Here is a 21,451-nt window from a genome sequence, read left to right on the forward strand (position 1 = left end):
TTGGATGCGAGCATAAGAGGTACAGTTAGTAAGTTTGCAGATGACACCAAAATTGAAGGTGTAGTGGACAGCGAAGAAGGTTACCTCAGATTACAACAGGATCTGGACCATTTGGGCCAATGGGCTGAGAAGTGGCAGGTGAAGTTTAATTTCGATAAATGTGAGGTGCTGCATTTTGGGAAAGCAAATCTTAGCAGGACTTATACACTTAATGGTAAAGTCCGAGGGAGTGTTGCTGAACAAAGATACCTTGGAGTACAGATTCATAGCTCCTTGAAAGTGGAGTCGCAGGTAGATAGGATAGTGAAGGTAGCGTTTGGTATGCTTTCCTTTATTGGTCAGAGTATTGAATACAGGAGTTGGGAGGTCATGTTGCATCTGTAGAGGACATTGGTTACATCACTGTTGGAATATTGCGTGCAATTCTGGTCTCCTTCCTATCAGAAAGATGTTGTGAAACTTGAAAGGGCTCAGAAAAGATTTACAAGGATGTTGCCAGGGTTGGAGGATCTGAGCTACAGGGAAAGGCTGAACAGGCTGGGGCTGTTTTCCCTGGAGCGTCGGAGGCTGAGGGGTGACCTTATAGAGGTTTACAAAGTTATGAGGGGCATGGATAGGGTAAATAGACAAAGTCTTTTCCATGGGGGCAGGGAGTCCAGAACTAGAGGGCATAGGTTGAGGGTGAGAGGGGAAAGATATAAAAGGGACCTAAGGGGCAACTTTTTCACACAGAGGATGGTATGGGTATGGAATGAACTGTTGGAGGAAGTGGTGGAGGCTGGTGTAATTGCAACATTTAAGAGGCAGTTGAATGGGTATATGAATAGGAAGGGTTTGGAGGGATATGGGCTGGGTGCTGGCAGCTGGGACTAGATTGGGTTGGGATGTCTGGTCAGCATGGACGAATTGGACCAAAAGGGTCTGTTTCCATGCTGTACATCTCTATGACTCTATGACCAGACATACCAATCTGACCTTGTGCCATTTGCCAGTATTTGGCCCATATCTCTCTAACCCCTTCCTAATCATAGACCATCCAATGTCTTTTAAATGTTGTAAATGTAACAGCCTCCACCACGTCCTCTGGCAGCTCAATACATACATGCAGCACCCTCTGCATGAAAAAGGTCTTTTTAAAATCTTTCCCTTCTCACTTTAAACCCATTATTTCTAGTTTTGGAGTCCCCCCGCCTTGGTAAAATACCTTGACTATTCACCCTATCCATGGCCTTCATGATTCTGTAAACCTCTACAAGGTCACCCCTTGGCCTCCAATGCTCGAAGGAAAAAAGCCCCAGCCGACTTAGCCCCTGAAAGTCAAACCCTCCAGTGCCAGTAAAGCTTTTCTACACCCTCTCAAGTTCTTATAGAAGAACAACCAAAGTTGTATACATTATTCTAAAAGTGGCCTCATCGATGTCCTGAACAGCCACAACATTAGATTAGATTAGATTAGATTACTTACAGTGTGGAAACAGGCCCTTCGGCGCAACAAGTCCACACCGCCCCGCCGAAGCGTAACCCACCCATACCCCTACATCTACATCTACCCCTTACCTAACACTACGGGCAATTTAGCATGGCCAATTCACCTGGCCGGCAGATCTTTGGACTGTGGGAGGAAACCGGAGCACCTGGAGGAAACCCACGCCGACACGGGGAGAACGTGCAAACTCCACACAGTCAGTCGCCTGAGGCGGGAATTGAACCCGGGTCTCCGGCGCTGTGAGGCAGCATGGCCTCTGAATTCCTATACTCAGTGAACTGACCAATGAAGGTAAGCATGCCAAATGTATTCTTCACAACCCTGCCTATCTATGTCTTCACTTTCAAGGAACTAGGCACCTGCACCCCTTGGTCTCTGTTTGGCAGTTCCCAGGGCACTACCATTAGTTGTATAAGTCATGCCTTGATTTGCATGACCAAAATTTAACACCTCACATTTATCTAAATTAAACCCCATCTGCCACTCTCGATCCCATTAGACTCCAAGATAACCTTCTTCACTGTTCACTACACCACCTATTTTCGTGCCATCTGCAAACTTAGTAACTTAAAAAAACGTGGACGTAGCACTGAGCCTTGTGGCACACCACTGGTCACAGGCCACAAGTCCAAAAAGCAACCCTCTACCTCTCTGCCTTACTATCTTCAAGCAAATTCTGTATCCAGTGACTAGCTCCCCACGGATCTCATGTGTTCTAACCTTACTATCCAGTCTATCATGCAGAACCTTGTGGAATGTTTTACTGAATGGTTTACTTCTGTTCCTGTTTTATATGTTATTATGGGATGCAGTCCACTGGTGAATTCATAGGCATTACAGCACAGAGGATTTGCTGGAGACAAACAAGAAATCTGCAATGGATTCATGTAGTGATGTAGTGGTAACGTCACTAGATGAGTAATCCAGAGGTCCAGGCAAATGCTCTGATGACATGTGCTCAAATCAGACTAAAACAGCTGGCATAATATAAAACTGAAAGCTCAACAATGGTGATCATGGCAAGTAAAATTAATTCTATTAACACAATCTGATTCTTTAATTTCCTTTAGGTAAGTACCCGACCAGTCTTACCTGGCTTGGCCTACATAGAATTACCAATCTACAGCTGACTCTTGAAACTGTTCGCTTCATGACCTAAGAAGCCACTCTGTTCAAGGTATTTAGGGACAAATAACAAATGTTGGCCTTGCCAATGACACCAACACCCATTAAAGAACAGGCGGTTTAAAACAAAAAAAAAAGAGCGAGAGAGAGATATGGCTAAAATCAGAGTGAATTTTATTTGCGTAATGTGTGTAATTTGAGGAACAGAACCTGAAGACAATTCAGACAATATATTACAAGCACGAGTATATGAGCTAACAAGTAGCCAGAATATAATTGTAATTGTATAAACTAAAAGTACCTTATGTCATATACTGGGGGACGTAAATCATGTGGACCATGAGCAAACGCACAGTGAAGCCCATTTTTCACACAGTGCCCACGAGCATCTGTTTCATGGATGCATGTACCAGTTTTATAATAGCGTAGATGGTATTTTCTTTCTGTGTCCCCAGTCGTTCGATGGAGATATGGGCAACTATAAAAGAAATACAGTTTGATCACATTATCTGCAATTCTCCTGTACTTGTTCTATACAAATTTTAAACACTGCATAGACATGACGACAAATACATCACAAGATAAACTTGACTTTTTTTTTGTAACAATTCAAAATGATAGATACCCCTCATTTTCCAGTGTCATTTATTAGGAAAAACAGTTTCATGTTCATGTGCCACTGAATCAGAAATTCATCATCTCAGGTTCCTTGGATGTTTAAAGATTAAGAACAGCATACACATTTAAAAATGGATTAGCATTCCACTGAGACCACAAATCAAGAACAAGAGGGCTGGGACTGGGAAATCTATTTGGCTGTTTGTACAATTGCATCAGAGAAGAAAAAGCAAATTAACTTCATATCAAAGAAAATAACGTAATTGGTTCACAAATCGAAAAGTTGCACAATTGGCTACTATTCAGCAAGTTTGCATTCTCTCATACACACTCATCCAAACTTTATCCCACTTATAGAAGATGGGTTCATTGTGGCCCATTGCTAATTTCCATTGACTACACAGCATGGTTAGCCATTTCAGAGGCAGTCAAGAGTCAACAAACGTTGCATGACCCTTCATTTTGTCAGCACTTAGTTGACAACTGCATCACACACACATTAAGTTCATCCCCTCTTCATGACATGATTTGAAGTGGATTAGTGTTGAAAATGTACATTCCAAGGCCTGAACTCTTTGGATATAATCAATATGATTTATAGGCTTCAAATCGCAATGTTATTTTTGGATCTGCCTTGGAAACATATAATTAATATATGTTAGGTAAGGTTGTAAGGTTGATGCAAGGTTGTAGCTTTTCAAAGACAAACATTATTCTCAGGCTAGGCCAGCACTCATTACCCATCCTAAACTGGCCAGTGGGCATTTAAGTCAACCACATTGCGGAGGGTGTGGATCACATGGAGGAAAGACCAAGTGATTCCCCTTCCTTTAAGGACATAAGTGTACCAGCTGGTCATCGTATATTCTTATCTACAGATATATTTACTGAATTCAAATTTCACCATCTGTTATTATTGGAATCAAAACTAGGTCCCCAGAACATTGGCAGAGTTTCTAGATTAATAGTCTAGCAACCATACCACTAAGCCACTGCCTCCCATAGTGCAAGAATATGTCCTTCTGTTTACTTCAGCAACTTAAAAAAGTTATGCCTTTAGCCTAAAACCTTTCTTTCATACACATTTATGGAAATTCATGTTTATGGAAACAAGATCTAGCCAAAAATATCCCTTGATTCAGTGACGTATGAAGTTCTAGGTTTTTGATGAACCCAGAAACATTTTCTATCTTCTTCCCCAAAACTTCACATATTAACGATAGTCAAAATGCTTCCTAACTCATTCTTCCAACCTTTTCCTTCCCATCGTCAGGAATATGCAACTCCCAAAAGCAGCTTAAGGGGGAAAAGTTTGACATCAAAAACTGGCTCAGTGACATATAATAATACATTGGCACTTTGATAATTTGTGTTGCTGTTTTGACAGGTAGATATTATCAATACAGTCATTCCAGGAAATGATGAATGCATGTTCAACATGAATGAACAGCTAAACAGAATTACAAGCAAATATTCACAATGTAGTGGTCCCAATTTTCAGGACCTTTAGTGGAATACCATAGGGTTCGGTGCTGGGTTCTTTGCTGTTCGGTGCTTAGTAACAATCTAGACATGAACGTCAGCAACATGATCAGTAAGTTCACAGATGGCATAAAAATTGGTGTGGTAAACAGCAAGGTGGAAAGCCCTAGACTAGAAGATGACAGGCAGACAGGTGGTAGAACAATGCCAAAACAAAATTTATTCCTGAAAAATAGTCAGACTGTTCCAGGACAGTTACAATGATGGCATCTACCTGAATATGGAAAATTGTCCAGGTATGTCCTGTGCACAAAAAGCAGAACAAATCTAACTCAGCCAATTACCTCCCCATCAGTCCACTTTCCATCATCAGTAAAGTGATGGAAGGTGTCACCAACAGAGTTACCAAAAACAACTGCTCTGCAATAACCTGCTCAGTGATGTCTAGTTTGGTTCCACCAGGGCCACTCAGCTTTTGACCTCATTACAACCTTGGTTCAAAGCTGGACAACAGAGCTGAATTCCCGAGATGAGGTAAGAGTGACAACCCTTGACATCATGTGACCAAGGCACCATGTGACCATCAAGGAGCCTAGCAAAACTGAAATCAAAAGGTTATCACTAGATTAAACTTCTGATTGGGTCATATCTGATTGGAATTATACCTGCCATCAGTATAGATGGATCCAGGCGTACAGGTCCACAGTTCTCTGAAAATGGCAACACAAATGGAGATGATGGTTAAGGCGGCATATGGCAAGCTTGTCTTCATCAGTCATGACAGAGTACAGTATGTTGCAGGTATGTAGAACCTTAGTTAGACCACATTTGGAATACCGTGTACAGTTCTGGTTGCCATACTACCAGAAGGATGTACAAGCTTTGGAGAGGGTACAGAAACAGTTTACTATGATGTTGCCAGGCTTGGTGGGTAATAGCTAGGAGGAGAACAAACAAACTTAGATTGTTTTCACTTGAATGTCAAGGAACGAGCAGCAACTTAACAGCAGTTTACAAAATTATGACAGGCATGCATAGAATGGATGGTCAGGACTTTTTCCCAAGGTAGAAATTTCTACTACTAGGGGACATAGGTTTAAGGTATAAAGGGGTCAGTTAAAAGAGCCACTGTGCCACCCATCTTGGTGGGATGAAGGGCATGTTCCTCTGCTGTACTATTCTTTGTTGTGCGCTTGGTGCTGTTATCCTTTCTGTCTTGGCATCAACTTTTGTTACACCTAAGAGCATTTGGATTTTTCTTACATTAAAAAGGTGCTAAACCATATTGTAGACCATGAATATTGTCACCAGGAGTGGGGGAAAAAAACCAAAGAGGGTAGCAAAAAGTTCTTTCACAGCATTGTGAAGTGTACAGAATGCTCAATAAATTTTAAATAAATATTTGAATCAAGAAGAAATGTTTCCACACTAGAAGCTGAGATCGTTTGGACAAATGTTAATCAGAGATCCTAGATTCCCAGGCAAAAATAAAATAAAGACCCCACTGTGCTATTTTTAATTAGAGGAGGGGAAGTTATCCTTAGTCTCCAGGAGATAATGTATCCTTCAATCAAAAAAATCACAACAGCAGATTATCTGGTCATTGACATGATGCTCTTGTGGAAATCTGCTGTCCATAAATTGGCTTACTTTTTTTTAAACAAGAGAACAATTTCTTTACTGCAGAAAATATATTATTAACTAGAAAGCACTTTGTAACATCCTTAGTATGAAAATCTCAATTGGCTGGATAGCTGGTTTGCAATGTAGAGTGGTTCCTGCACCAACTGAGGTTACTATGAAGGACTCTCCTCTATAAACTCTCACCTCACCGGAGGCATGGTGACCTGCAACTTAAACCACCAACAGTCATGTCTCTCTAGTGAGAGAGAAGCCCTATGGTCTGTTAAGACGATGGTGACTTCACTTACCTTAGTTTACTTTATCCAAATAGAAACAAATACTTATGCCTCAAATCTTTTTACATCATTGATTATTGGACTGTAAAAGGTTACGTACAGGAGGCAGTCCCTGTTAACTCTCCAAGATCAAAAAAGCAATTTCAGCAACTACAGAATCGAACAATTAAGGATGAAATGGTGAATTTTAAAAGTTCGCTGTCAAATCCTTGCTTTGAAGAGAGGCATGTTGCTGAAGGCTTTTGTCTCACCAAAACAATGCAAGAGTGTCAAATTTTGAATAATGACAGCAGTTCATAATGCATGAGAAACCTGTATGCTTAATTGGTTAAATCTGATAGGTCATGGTTTTGTTTTACTGGACCAGAAACTTTCTTTCCAAAGATTTGAGTTTATCCAAGCTGCTGAGTTTATCCAATAACTTCTATTTTTGTAATGAGGAAACAGGAGGTAAGTTGCTTGCCACAGAATTCCTGGAGTCTGACACAAAGGCACAAGAAATAGGATGACTGGGCCATTTCACCCTCGCAGCCTGCTTCACTATTTAATGTGATCATGGATGATCATCCAACTCGGTATCTCAAACCCATTTTCTCCATGTTTCCTTTGATCCTTTTATCCCCCAAAATTATATTTAAATCCTTTTTGATAACATGCAATGCTTTGGCCTCAGCCACTTTTGGTGGCAGAGAATTTCACAGGCTTCAACTTTCTGGGTGAAGAAAATTCTCATCTCAGTGATGAATGGGCTACCCCTAATCATTAGACCATGACCCCCTGGTTACTGGGAACCTCTTCTTGCACATGCTTTGTCTTGCCCTGTTAGAATTTTCTAAGTTTCCATGAGATTCCCTGCAATCTTCTGAACTCTCGTAAATACAATTCTCAATGATCCAGGCTCCCGTCATAAATCAGTCTTGCTATCCCAGGAATGAGTGTGACCTCCTTTTGTAGCTCCAGTATTTTTATGACTGTTCATAGTTCAGTTTTGACAAGGCTCTTTAATGCCACACTCTGATGAACACTGCCTTTGTGTCAAGTAAAGTTCAATTCTCTGGTCCACATTTTAGTCAAGGCTGTCATAAAGTGAGATTTTAAGAGAATCTGGGGAGTCCAAACTAAGCACTACTAAGCTGGTTATTTCTGAGTAAGTGCCATTTGATAGCACTTCCACTCATTCCTTTCATCATAGTGCTGGTCCAGTTCAGTTCTGGTCAATAGTAAATACCTAGGACATTCAGTAATGAAGTTGTTGTTGAATTTCAAGAAGAGGTAGTTCGATACTCTCATTAGAGATGATCATTGCCCGGCACTTGGGGTGGGATGTTATTTGTCAATTATCAGCACAAGCTTCAATGCTGTCTAGGGCTTGCTTCATATGGATATGGACTACAGTATCTGAAGAGTTGTGAATGGCATTGAACATTGTGCAGTCGTCAGCAAGTTTGACCTTATGAGAGTGAAGGTCACTGATGAAGCAGTTGAAGACAGATGAGCCTCGGACACTCTTAAGGAAACAATGGCAGTGAAATTCTGTGGCTAAGATAACCGACCTCCAACAATCACCATCTTTCCTTATGCTTGATATGATTCCAACCACAGAGATTTTTCCCTATTCCCATCAATTCCAGTTTTGACAGGGCTCTTTAATGCCATACTCTGATGAACACTGCCTTTATGTCAAGTTAAGTTCAATTCTCTGGTCCATATTTTAACCAAGCTTGTCATAAAGTGAGGTTTTAAGCGAATTTGCCCAGTACAAACTAAACACCACTAAGCTGGTTATTTCAGAGTAAGTGCCATTTGATAGCACTTTCATTCATTCCTTTCATCACAGTGTTGATAATCGAGTGTAGTGGGGTGTAAACTGGGTTTGATTTGTCCTACTTTTTGTAGCCAGGCTAAACACAGCAATATTCCATATTGTTGGGTAGCTGCCAGTTTTCTAACCATATTCAAACATCTTAGCTATGAGAGCAGATAGTCTTAATTTGCCATGATGTTGCATGACCCACAGCATTGCCATGTCTAGTACCTTCACTTGTTTCTTGGAATGTATTGCATTGGCTGAAGACTAACATTTGTGATGCAAGGGTCTTCAGAAGGGGGTTGAAATGAATCATCCACTTGGCACTTCTGGCTGAAGATGGATACAAACACTTTTACTTTGAATTTTAAAATAGTGTTCTGGCCCTCCCCATCATTAAGAATGGAGATATTGGCAGAGACAACACCTGCTGCTTAACTGTTCATTATTAGAGGGTTGGATGTGGCAAAACAACAGAGCTGAGATGAGATTGTTGGCTGCAGAACCATAAAGCGCTATACTTTGGTATGTAAGCACAACAATGTTGCACAGTATGTCTAGTGCTACTTCTAGTATGCTGTCCTCGACTTTTAATGAAACAGAGTTGGTCTCCCAGCTTAATGGCAGCGGTGAAATGGGCAATGTGCCAGGCCATGGAGTTACAGGTTACATATGAATGAAGTTCTACTGCTGTTAATGGCCCACAGCACCTGATGGATCTTCAGTTTTAAATTGCTGATTCTTTTCAAAGTTTATCCTATTTAGCATGATGATAGTACCAAACAACAAAATGAAAGATGTTTGACGCGAAGATAGACCTAGTCTCCAAAAGAACTGTGCAACGGTCGGTCCTACCAATACAGTCATGGGCAGATGCATCAGTACCAGCATACTGTTGCCTCTAATTTCCAAATAATATTTCCTTAACAGAAATGATCAAGATCACTGTATATTTATCATGTGTAACATCCCAGCTCATAATACATTCTGAACAAAACAATTCGCAAATGTTGACTTGCTTTAGGAAATCCAAATTCTATTTACAAATCTCTGTTTTGGGAAGACAGCCTATTTAAATTAATTATTTAGGAATTCAATATAAAAAATAAAAAGCAGAGTGGTTACAGAATATTAATTTCACTGCTATAAAGTAATATACTCTGGATAAAATGGAAGTTTTGCATTTAGTGCGTCATTCAAAAAGGCAACAATTTATACAGAAGCCTATGAAAGTTGTATGATGAATACATAGATAAATACCATAACAAACAGTCTATTAGGTCCAGCCAACTCATAAAACATCTGTGCTCTACTCGGGTCCCCACCTATCCTTTATTTATAATGTTAAATTTATATTACCTTCCCCCCTCAAAAACTTAGTTTGATAAATTCATATTCATTTTCTATTCCCTCACTCTCAAGAGGAGGAAAATAAGTTCTATTCCCAGTGATGATTATTGTTTGATGCCTTCTAGCTTTGCACTTGCCCGAGTGGAAAATCCCTGCCATTACTCTTAACAAAATCTTTTATCTTTTAACAAAAACCTATGATGGGTCACCGCTCATCCTTCAGCTTGTAAGAGTTCAGATACCCAGTTAGTTCGTGTTCTGAGTTGATAAAATGTCAGTTTATACTTTGCATTGCCTCAAGTATCCCCCACCCTCTGTTTTATAAAACAAGAACTAAAAGTCTTCATAGTACTCTCAGTGATCAAACTCAATGTCTCACAACCAGAAATAAATTAACATACAATTAATATGCCAATCAGCACAACATACTTGTACCAGCCAACAAAAAGTTTTTTTTTCTTGCTTAATCCCCCTTTCCAGCTCTTGGTTGGAATTGCTGTAAATTTACAATTGGTCATATCCACAAAGTACCATAATCATCTTTCTCTCATGAAGAGAAAATTGAAGTTTGAAGGGCACCACTCGAGATCAAGCATAGGTCAGGTATGGAGGCAACAGGCATAAATGTCAGTGGAGAGGCAGGTTGGTCATAGTGAACATAACTCAGTCAGATTTATGTTTGCAATGATAATGAACAAAGATGGCCTGGAAATAAAGGCTCTGAATTAGGAGACAGGTCAATTTTAAGTATGTTAATACAGGATCTGTTGAAAGTGGAATGGAAGCAGCTACTTGCAGATACACCAAGTGCATATCCAAGTAATAAATGAAGGATTTCTGCCACAGCTATCTTTTCAGGCAGTCAGTTCTAGACCCAACTGGAGTTTAAGTAGAAAGATTTTGCAAACATCACCTTAATCCTTCTGCGAAATACTTTAAATCTACATCCCTGGTTGAGAACAGCTCCAAAAGGAAATAGGCATTTATCAACTCAATTGTACACACTTCAATGAAATTTCCACTCAGTGTCCCCTGTATCCCAAGATAAACAACCCCAATTATCTAATATCTACATACCTTTCAATAAAATCTCATTTTCCTTGTTTTGTTTAGATTAGATTAGATTAGATTACTTACACAGTGTGGAAACAGGCCCTTTGGTCCAACAAGCCCACACCAACCCTCTAAAGAGCAACCCATCTAGACCCATTCCCCTACATCTAACACTACGGGCAATTTAGCTTGGCCAATTCACCTAACCTGCATATTTTTGGACTGTGGGAGGAAGCTGGAGCACCCAGAGGAAACCCACGCAGACATGGGGAGAATGCGCAAACTCCACACAGACAGACAGACAGTTGCCTGAGGCGGGAATTGAACCCGGGCCTCTGGCACTGAGGCCACTGTGCCACCTTGTTACGAGATGACCAGAACTGCATGCCACACTAAATCTGTGGACTAACTAGCATCTTACATTGTTTCAATATAACCTCATGACCTCCTGCTCTCTGCAACTGCTTTCTTGCTTTTGTTAACTCAGACAGAGTTAACACGGGTAACCCAGAGACCCAAGCGTTTGAAGAACATGGGTTTCAAACTCACCATGGTGAAATTTTAATTCAGTAAAATAACCTGATGATTTTTAACCATTATTCAATGTTCACTAATGTCCTTTAGAGAAGGAACCTGACACTTTCACTTGGTCTGGGCTACATGTGACATCTGACTTCTTACCCATAGACACATGGTGGTCTCTTAAATGCCCTTTAAAAACACTCACAGACAAGCCACTCAGGTCAAGAACAATTAAAGATAGGCTCAACCAGTGATACCCACATGCCACTGAAAAATTTTTGAAATTCCCAAATAACTTGTACAACTTGCTTTGCTAGGATCAGGGATCTGTGTCCATGAACTGCAAGCTCCATCTGTTGCTCTGCATTTGTCAACAGCTTACTCTTTATTGTCTATCCTTTTGCCTCATTGGTTTAGATTTGAGGTCAAGTTTTTTTTTTAAAAATGTGAAGACATTTCTTGAAAACTCAGTATTTCCTCCTCAATACTTACCAAGACTCTGGCACCAACTTCCTGTCAAGTAGCAACTTCAAGGTCAATTTTTTCCATCTCCAAACTAGTTTGTCTCTTTCCTCAGAACTATAACTCAAACTAAACCATAACGCTTCTAGCTAGGAAGCAGCATTGCTGGACCTCGTTCCAAAGAATCAGACCAGTGGATCAAATGTTAGTAGAACATCACTTTGGGGATTGAGCTTAAAGTACCCTATGGCCAAGGTTAGCTATGAAAAAGTTCAGAGTAAAAATAATTCATTGATGAAGGGCCAATTTCACTCAAATAAAAAAAGGATCAAGACCAGGAAAAGTTGGATTAAAGATTAACAAGCAAAACTTCAATATAAAAGTCACCTGTGTTTAAAGAGGTAGCTTCAATACTATCATAATGCTTAAATAGGGAAAGGTAGAACATAGGATGTGGTGGAGGCTAGTACAGTTGCAACATTTAAGAGGCATTTGGATGGATATATGAAAAGGAAGGGTTTGGAGGGATATGGGCCAGATGACTTCACCCAGACCAGACCATTCTCAAGCAAGTACCACCAAACATCTCCTATCCTGCCGGAGGCCCATTCACCCTGGAGCATTGCTACACAACCAAAGACACCTATTGTTAAATCCTCCAACTGGATTTTCATAAAAGAACATTAAGGTTGTGCTCTTTCGCGCAGCTTGCAAGCAGAAAAAAAAACAAAGCGTGAGGATCCGGTACAGAAAGTCTTACAGTGCTGGTCTGAGATAATGGACGAGTTCCTATGTGACTGCTTGGAGTCAATAGACTGATCCGTATTAAAGTAGTCAGCAGTCAACCTAAAGGAGTATGCGACTACCATCACAGACATCAATGTGTAGAGGATCACGTGCCAAAGAAGTTAATCCAAGTGTTCCCCAACTGGAAACTTTGAATGAACCAGAAGATACACTCTACAGTGAAATCCAGGTCTCAAGCGTTCCAGTCAGGCAACCCTGACCTGTCTAGGAAATCTTGGTACGATCTTCTCAAAGCCATCAGGTATGCCAAGAGGCTATGCCAGACTAGAGTCCCAGGCTAACCACATGAACACACAACAACTGCAGCAGGTCTTACACAATATAATGGGCAACAAAGCAAAGTCAAGCAGAAATGCTGATAACAATGCATCACTCCCTGATGAGCTCAACATATTCTTTGCTCATTTTGAACAGAACGTCAGTGAAATGATATCACCTGCCCTGACAGCCTCAGGTGCATCTGTACCCTGTGGCACAATCACTGCCACGCCCTTCGTGAGAGCGAATCCACGGGAATCAACTGACCCGGAAGGAGTCCCCGGCTGTACACTCACATCCTGCACAGACCAGCCGGCAGGATTATTTGCAGACATCTTTAAACTTTCCTTACTCAATGCAAGGTTTCCACCTGTTTTAAAGAAGAACACTATCATCCCGGTGCCAAAGAAAAGTCAGGTAAAATGCCTTCATGACTGTTGCCCGGTGGCTCTGACAGCCAACATTATGAAGGGCTGCAAGAGGTTAGTGATAGCACACATCCACTGAAGCCGCCCAGTCTCCCTCGATCCACTATAATTGGCCAACTGCCGCAATTAGTCCACGTCAAACGCTATCTCCCTGGCCCTGCATTCACCCCTGGAATATCTGGATAACAAGGACATCTACGTCAACTCGTTTTTGTTGACTTTAGCTCCACCTTTGACACCTTAATTCTAACCAAACTCATCTCCAAGCTCCAAGAGCTAGGACTAGGTGGGACTAGATTGAGTTGGAATGTCTGGTCGGCATGGACGGGTTGGACCGAAGGGTCTGTTTCCATGCTGTACATCTCTATGGCTCTATTTAAAGTGTCTCACAAAAAAAAACATATATGAGCGGAGAAAAAAACTTTTTCACACAGCAAGTCGTTATGGAACGGAATGCATTGCTTGGCCATGTGGTCAAGGCATGTTTAATTAAGTATTCAAGACTGTATTACATGGTGGTTATTTAAACAGAAACAACATTCAGGGTTATGGAGTTAAAATGCTCAGAGCCGATGCAGACACAATGGTCAAAAAGCCTTGCTCTGCACTGTTACAATTTTGGCTTGTTGAGGATAATGCAGTTAATGTGACATACATTGACTTTCAAAAGATGTTTGATAAAGTGCTACCTAACAGGCTTGTCAGCAAAGCTATACTCAAAAGGAATACAGGGCCAGTGGCAGCATGAAGACAAAGTTGGCTGAGTGACAGGAAACACTAGGGGCGAATGATTGTTACTCTTAACTGGAGATAAATGAGTCTCCATTGCTTTTCTTGATTTACAGGAGACCCCTGGTTTGCAAACAGGTTGCTTTTGAGCTTGTCAACAAGTCTATTTCAACAGTAGTTGGAACACAGTGCAGTACATTTTTAAGAACGAAGAAATACTCCCATATCATATCCTTAAAAGTAATATTAATACACACCCATACAGGATCTCATTCACAAGTGAGATGTTCTGAAATCAGGGACCACCTGGAAATTAATGACTCCAACCAAACTGTAAATGGCACAATTTCAAACTCTGACAACATGAAACTTAAAAGTGTCATGAACTTGCATGAAAAGCATTACCACAGAAGTTGAAGGCTTACACTTGCTTTTTCAAGTCTCACTCCACCAACAGTCACAACAAAAGTCAATTTTAACCAAGTTGGAGATGTAGCCAGTTATGTGTCAAACTCTGTCAGGCCCAAGTTTTAAGAAAAAGTCAGGCAGACTCGTTAACAACACATAACCAACTAAGTTTGATTTTGGTGATAAAGCAACAATGCAACAATTATTCAGCAGGTCTGGCAGTTTCTGTGGAGAGAGAAACAGTTAACTCTTTGAAGCCAATATTGCCTCTTTATCAGAACTGAAAGTTCATATCAGATGTGAAACATTAACTGTTTCTCTTTGGAGATGCTGTCAGACCTGCAGAGTTTCTCCAGCATTTGATTTATTCCCCAGGATTTCCAGCACCTGTAGTATTTTGCTTTCATGCAAAAATCGACAGTTTGGATTATGCAACTATAAACATCTAACCCTTGGAAACTAACACACAAATCTGTGAAGAAACAATAAAAATTAAGACTATACAAATATGCCAACTTTAAAGCACTTGGCCAAAATATAGTTTAATTCATGAAAGAAAGGATAAGTTACAGATTGACCAAAATACAGTTCTGATTCTGAAATTTTCTACACTCAAGCCACTGGCTCAGAGCTGCCTTTCTAGAATAGTTGTAGCTGTTCAAATTTGCTTTCTGGAGATGGTGGTGTAGATTTCAACAAATCCTCCATGAGTGGCAAGAATGACATCAGCTATGCTTTCATGTCATTGTCTTTGCAACTCCTGTCAGCAAAGTGTGAGAGGAAGCAATCAGGTGTTGCTTCAATTTCTCAGATTCGCTCTCTCCCCCAGAGTTCAGGAATGCAAGAGTCATATCTCACTCACAAACTGGGCCATGTGGCCGATCCCTGAAAGTTCTTCAAGCACCATCATCTGAACTCCCTGCTCTAAGTACAATATTGTTATTGTATCCAGTGCCTTTTTCTTTTGCAAAGTTTCCATTGTTTAAAAAGGTAAAGGCACATCTATATAAGTACACATAATCTCTTCAAGATTATTTGGATTACATCTCTTCATAACAATAGTGACAGACTAAAAGAGAGCATTGCCAGGTTGGGTGTTCAGTGGACATATAGCAGATGGAATTTAATGCAGAGCACTGTGAAATGACAGCTCTTTATACCAAGAACATTACAACATAAATTATACAATTTTAAAAATAGTTGCAAGAGTAGAAGAACCTTAGATGCTCAAATAATTGAAGATACAGGGCATACTGAGAAATTGGTCAATAATGCACACAGGAGTCTGCGTTTTATAAATACTGGTAGAGTGCAAAATCAAGGAAGTGAAGGTGAACCTTCATAAAACATTGATTCAGCCTGAACTGCAGCAGTGTGTTACATTCTGGATAGCAGTCTTAAAAGGAGGATGGAAAGAGATTGTAGAAAGAAGGTTAAAAAATTTCAGGAGTGCTTTTTGGCATTAGACAAGAAAGTAGAGTTCAAGCAACAGTTAGCCATGATCTTACCAAATGACAGAACAGGCTTAAGAGAATGACTGAAACAAATTCATACATACATATATAGTGTGCGCAGGTGTGTGTGTGTGTATGTCCACACATACGAGACTCCTTGGTTGTGTGGATAGATCAGAGAAGCTGGAGTTGCTTTCCTTGGTCCCTGATGAAGGGCTTTTGCCCAAAACATCGATTTTACTGCTCCTTGGAAACTGCCTGAACTGCTGGGCTCTTCCAGCACCACTAATCCAGAATCTGGTTTTCCAGCATTTGCAGTCATTGGTTTTACTACCTTTGAGATATGATGGTTGAGAGAAAACTTGATAGATTTATTTGAAATCATGAGGGAACTGGACAGAGTCATTAGAGAAACTTACCATTGGAAGAAGGGACAAGATCAGCAAAAATGTGAGCAGAGAAAAACAGAGATAACATAAAGAGTTGTGACTTGCAGGGTTTCCAATGTATTTCGGAGGCGGGGGGGGGGGGGAAGCATTTTCCATAGCCACACAAAGCAAGGATTAAAACAAGTTTTGCAACACTTTACAAGTTTTCATTTTATGTCCCTCTGGACTTTAGTCATTATGCTTTTGTAATGGCATTTTGACCAACATTGCAACTTTCAAAAATTTTTTTTTTTTTTGATTCAATCACTTGGTGACCAGCACCGCCAAAGCCAATATTCATTTCCCAGCCTGAACTGTCCTTGAGAAAGTGACTGTGAGAAGACTTCTTAAAACACTGCAATCTAGCAGGCACAGGTATATTAACAATGTTGCAGGAAAATTTTAATCTACCAAAAAAAGGATCAAGTCAGCAATATAGTTTAAAGTCAGCAGTTGCATGGCTTGGAGATAAACTTTCAAGTGTCCTCATGCAACTACCTCTTTATTCCAGTGGAGAGGTTAAGGTTTGTAAAGAGGCCTGGCAATTTATTGCCGTACATCTAGTTGAGTGTGCACATTGCGGTCACTATCTTTGCTGTCAGTGGTAGAGGTAGTGATTGATGAAGGTAGCAAAGGGGTTACAAATCAAGTTGACTATTTCATCCTACATGGTGCTCAGCTTCTTGATCGTTGTTGGAGCTGAACTCCTCCAGGTCGTTTCATTAAACTCCTGATCTGGGTATCAGGTGGCGAGATTTTGCTCAGCAGAATCCTACCCTTGAACCTGCTCTTTTAGTCAGAGTATTTAAATATCTGACCTAGTAAAGTTTCTCGTCAATGTCAACCAAATTGTTCATGATGGGAAATTCTGCTATAGTCATGCTGTTCAAAGTTAAATTTGCTCCATCTCGAAATGGTAATTGCTTGACAATTCTGTCGTGCAAAACGTTGCTTGCCACTTAACAGTCAAAGCCAAACTGTTGCCCATGTCATGCATACATGGATAGCCTCAGTATCTGAAGAGTTGTAAATAATAGTGAACAACCAGCAAAATCCAAAACTTATGATCAAGGGAAAACTGTTGATGAAGCAACTGAATATGGTTGTACAAAAGACTCTATTGTTTTATCTGTGTCACAAATGTACGACACCATGCTGAGATTATGCCCTTTAATTCTAGACTCTCCCACAAGGAGCAACATTTTTTGAGCATCTAGCCTGTAAAGCTTCCTTATAAATCTTCTTATTTGATTACGGTCACCTCTCGTTTCTCAAAATTCCACGAGCACAGGCTTAACCTACTCAACTCCTCCTCATAAGCCCTCCATGCCAAACATCAAACAAGTGAACCTTCTTTGAAGTGCCTCCAATGCCTCTGTATCTTTCCTTCAATAAGGGTGCCAAAGTATGGTCTAATGAGTGCCTTATGTAGTTATCACAAAATTTTCCTAATTTTATACCCCATTTCCTTTGAAATAAAGGCCAATATTCCATTTGTCTTCACTGTTACCTGCAGAACCCGTATGCTAGATTTTGATTCATACACGTGATCCTGGAAATTCCTGTGCTAAAACTATCTGCAGTCTTTCTTAATTTAAATAATATTCAGCTCTTCTACTCTTCCTGTCAAAGTGCATATTTGCATATTTTTCAACATTATGTTCTATCTGTCAAGTTTTGCCCACCCAGTCAATCACTCTTTATCCCTGTCTGTTCTTGGTGTCATTCTCACCACTTGCCCTCCCACATCCTGCATAATTTGTAAACTTGGCAGTAGTAAATTCACTTTCCTCATTCAAGCATTCAATACCTATTGTTAATAGTTGACAGCCCAGCACTGATTCTCATGGCACTCCATTAGTCACAGAATGCCACCTTGAAGAGGCTTCTCATCAAAAATTACAACATTTTTCCAATAACAGATGTTAAACTAACTGACCTCCTGGTTTTATATGAGTGGTTTACCAATCCTCTGGAACATTTTCAAAATATATGGATTGTTGAAAGATAATGACCAGGGCAGTCACTATCTTTGTAGCTATTTCCTTTAATACCCAAAGATGCAACCCATCTCTCTAGCACATCTTTTCTCTAGTGATCATTATTAATTATTACTCGCACACATCCCAAAAAAAAGGATCTAGATCAGTTGTTTATTTTAAATCCAAGACAGGTAGATTTTTGTTCAGCAAAAATGATAATAAAGGATTATTGGCCAAAAGGTAGGTTTATGAAGTTAGGTCACAATTCAGCTGTGATCTCATTGAACAGAATAGGTTTGAGGGGCCGAATGGGCTACATCTGTTCTGATGACCTCAAGGAAATGCAGACAATGATTCACATGACGCATCTGACTAGAAATTGCAAACACTTCAGCCTCATTTTGTACAAACATGATGAACTTCCCACGAAGAAGGGGGAAGTTTTTAGGATTTCCTCCTTCAGTCGGACACTTAATTGTCCACTTGTGACTGAAGGTGATTGCGTGACTCAACCGCAGTTTTCTCATCTGTTGGCTGTGGGATCATTTTGCCTCGGCATTTGGCACACATACTATCCTATTTTGTTGCTTCACCAGAGCAACTAATTTTTTTGATGTATTTAGTGCTGCTTTCACTATGCTCTTCTGCACTCTTTAATGAACCAAGGTCTTGGTTTAATGGTAATAGGGACATGGATATTTTGGGCCTCAGAATACAATTCTCTAGTTACTGCTGGACTACAGAGCCACAGGGATGTTTAGCTTTGAAGTGCTATATTTGTTCTAAGTGCATTCAGCACCGTGCTCTAACCCCAATTTTAATGCCATACAACATGAAGCAGCAGGTCCTCACTGTGAAGATAGGACTTGGTTTTCACAAGGAGACAAATGCATCTGCAATAGGTAGCCTGGTGAGGACAAAAGTCAAACACTTTTTTTCCTTTCTGATGCTGCTGTCACCTGATGACAGACCCAGACTTGCAGATATGTCCTTTAGGAATTGGCTAGCCCTAGTGCTACTGAACCCCTCTTAACAATGAACATTAAAGGCCTCTATCCAGTGTATGTTCTGTTTCCTTGCTATCCTTGGTGCTTTTTTTTCAAATGTGTTCAACATAACAGGAAGATTGTTTCATCAGCTAAAGGGGGAGTAGCAGATGGTAATCAGCAGGAAGTTACCTTGCCCATGTTTGACTTCATTCCATGAGGCTTTGGGAGGTCAAACGTCAAAGCGAGAGCTCCCACAGTCACCCCTTCTCGTCCGGGTACCACTGTGCTACCACCACATTGTCCTATTACACAAATAAAATAGACCCATACTCAGGAATGGTGATGGGTGAACTTGGGACATTGCTATGAAAGCATAATTGCTGTGTATGACTGTCAGGCTGTTGCTCGACCCATTTGTGGAAATAGATGTCTCAATTTTGGCACCTGCCCCCAGATTTAGTGAGAAAAATGTAGCAGGAACAACTGACCAGGTGCACTTTTTGTTGTTTTCAATGTCTAAGGTGATGCCAAAATGGTCCATCTGGTTTAATTTTATTAAATTTTCTACTGTCATTCAATTCAACTTGATTGTTTAGCAGGAATCTTCACATAGCAGTTAAGAGTAAGCAACAGGCTGAGTGTCTAGAGTCATATGTTGGTCAGTCCAACTAAGGAGCACATATTTATTTTCCTGCATGAGTGAACCTGATGGATTTTCATAACAACCTAATCATTTCATGGCTAGGTTTTTCCATCTACTAACTTTCAATTCCAGGTTTTATTAATTAATTCAATAATTTCTAATGATTCTGACAGCATTTCCAGCAATCGTAAATGTTGAGTTATTGCTGAAATTACCTCCCTTTTTCACCTGGACAAAGGCAACCCCAATTCCAGCTTCTCTGCTCGTTCCAAAAGCTTTGCCTTGCACAATTTTCTATAAAACTCCCGCAGTGACTTTTTCTGTCCCCCCCAAACAAATTTTCGTGACTGAAAGAGCCATCACTACACAAGGCACACCTTATCTAAACCAACTGAAAGCAACTCCCAAAATAAAAAAAAACACCTTTGATTCAAATAATCCTAAACCCGACCTGGAATTAGAGATTTTGATTGTGACAAGAGCCCCCAATTTGTTATGCACCAGATCAAATCCCATTAAAATCTATAAAAAACATAGCTTGAAAATAAGAAAACATTAGCATCTAGACTAAAGTAGAAGGTGCTGCATTCCAAATGCAATTGCATTTGTAAACTATTTGATGTTAAGCAAAACACATTTTATTTTCACAATACAGTTAAATTCAGAACAAATTAAAAAAGGAAAAGAATAGGCTTAACAATAACTATCAAAATGCTAAACAAAATAATATACGTATTAATTCCTACTAATTAACTGTTCAACCTGGTCAAGCATATATAGAGTTTGAAAGGATCAAACAAAGTAATTTTGATAGATAGATAAGGAGATTGATAATAGAACAAACATATGATGCTCTCAGATTATTATTCTGGAGGAGTTGAAAAATTCATTTCATGAAATAGTGAAAACTAAAGTGGAAGAACAAAGAGTTAAGACTAAGGTTAGCAGCAGAAATAGCAAATAATTATGAGTTGTTTCTTAAAACAAAGTTTGGCTTCCAAGATCAATTTCAATCTGTAAGGGACAGAAATTGAGAAGAGAAATCCTCAGGTAGTAAGAAAAAAGGAGATCTCATTGAAGATAGTAAAGATAGTTGACCACAGGTTAAAAAAGAAATCCATAATGGGGAAAGAGAAGTGTAAAGCTCAGGTGTTTTCACAGTTATAAAGTAGGCCATAGGTAGTTTAGAAAAAGGGTGGAGGTTGGAAAACAGTGAGTTTTGTTGAAGTGGTAAAGGAAAGTACAGTGGAAGCAAAAAAGCCACAAAAGTATGCACTGCCAGGTCAGAGGTTGATTGAGAAGAAAAAATGCAGATCTCTTCAAAAGAATTTACTCGCATGGATAAGGTGAGCTCAGGTATGCTCGGAGGAGCACAGAAAGAAATTAAGATTTTAAGAGATACTGGAGCAAGTCAATCTTTGATGGTGAATCTTCATAGTCAGAAGAGCAGTATTCCACAATATAAGGTTAGGCTGGATAGTCTAGTGAAAAATGGCAAAGT

The 21,451-nt window shown here is 40.0% G+C and overlaps 1 protein-coding gene across 3 annotated transcripts in view; it reads right to left on the minus strand.

Moving 5' to 3' along the window:
* Positions 1-21,451, minus strand: part of unkl (unk like zinc finger) — a 122,843-nt gene that overhangs the window by 66,893 nt on the left and 34,499 nt on the right. For all 3 annotated transcript variants that reach the window (XM_072559548.1, XM_072559547.1, XM_072559546.1), the window contains exon 3: positions 2,913-3,089. In XM_072559548.1, coding sequence (XP_072415649.1) covers positions 2,913-3,089 — 177 coding nt within the window. The remainder of the gene's footprint in view (positions 1-2,912; positions 3,090-21,451) is intronic.

The sequence above is a fragment of the Chiloscyllium punctatum genome, chromosome 40 (genome assembly GCF_047496795.1).
Source record: "Chiloscyllium punctatum isolate Juve2018m chromosome 40, sChiPun1.3, whole genome shotgun sequence".
In the NCBI taxonomy this organism is placed as follows: domain Eukaryota; kingdom Metazoa; phylum Chordata; class Chondrichthyes; order Orectolobiformes; family Hemiscylliidae; genus Chiloscyllium; species Chiloscyllium punctatum.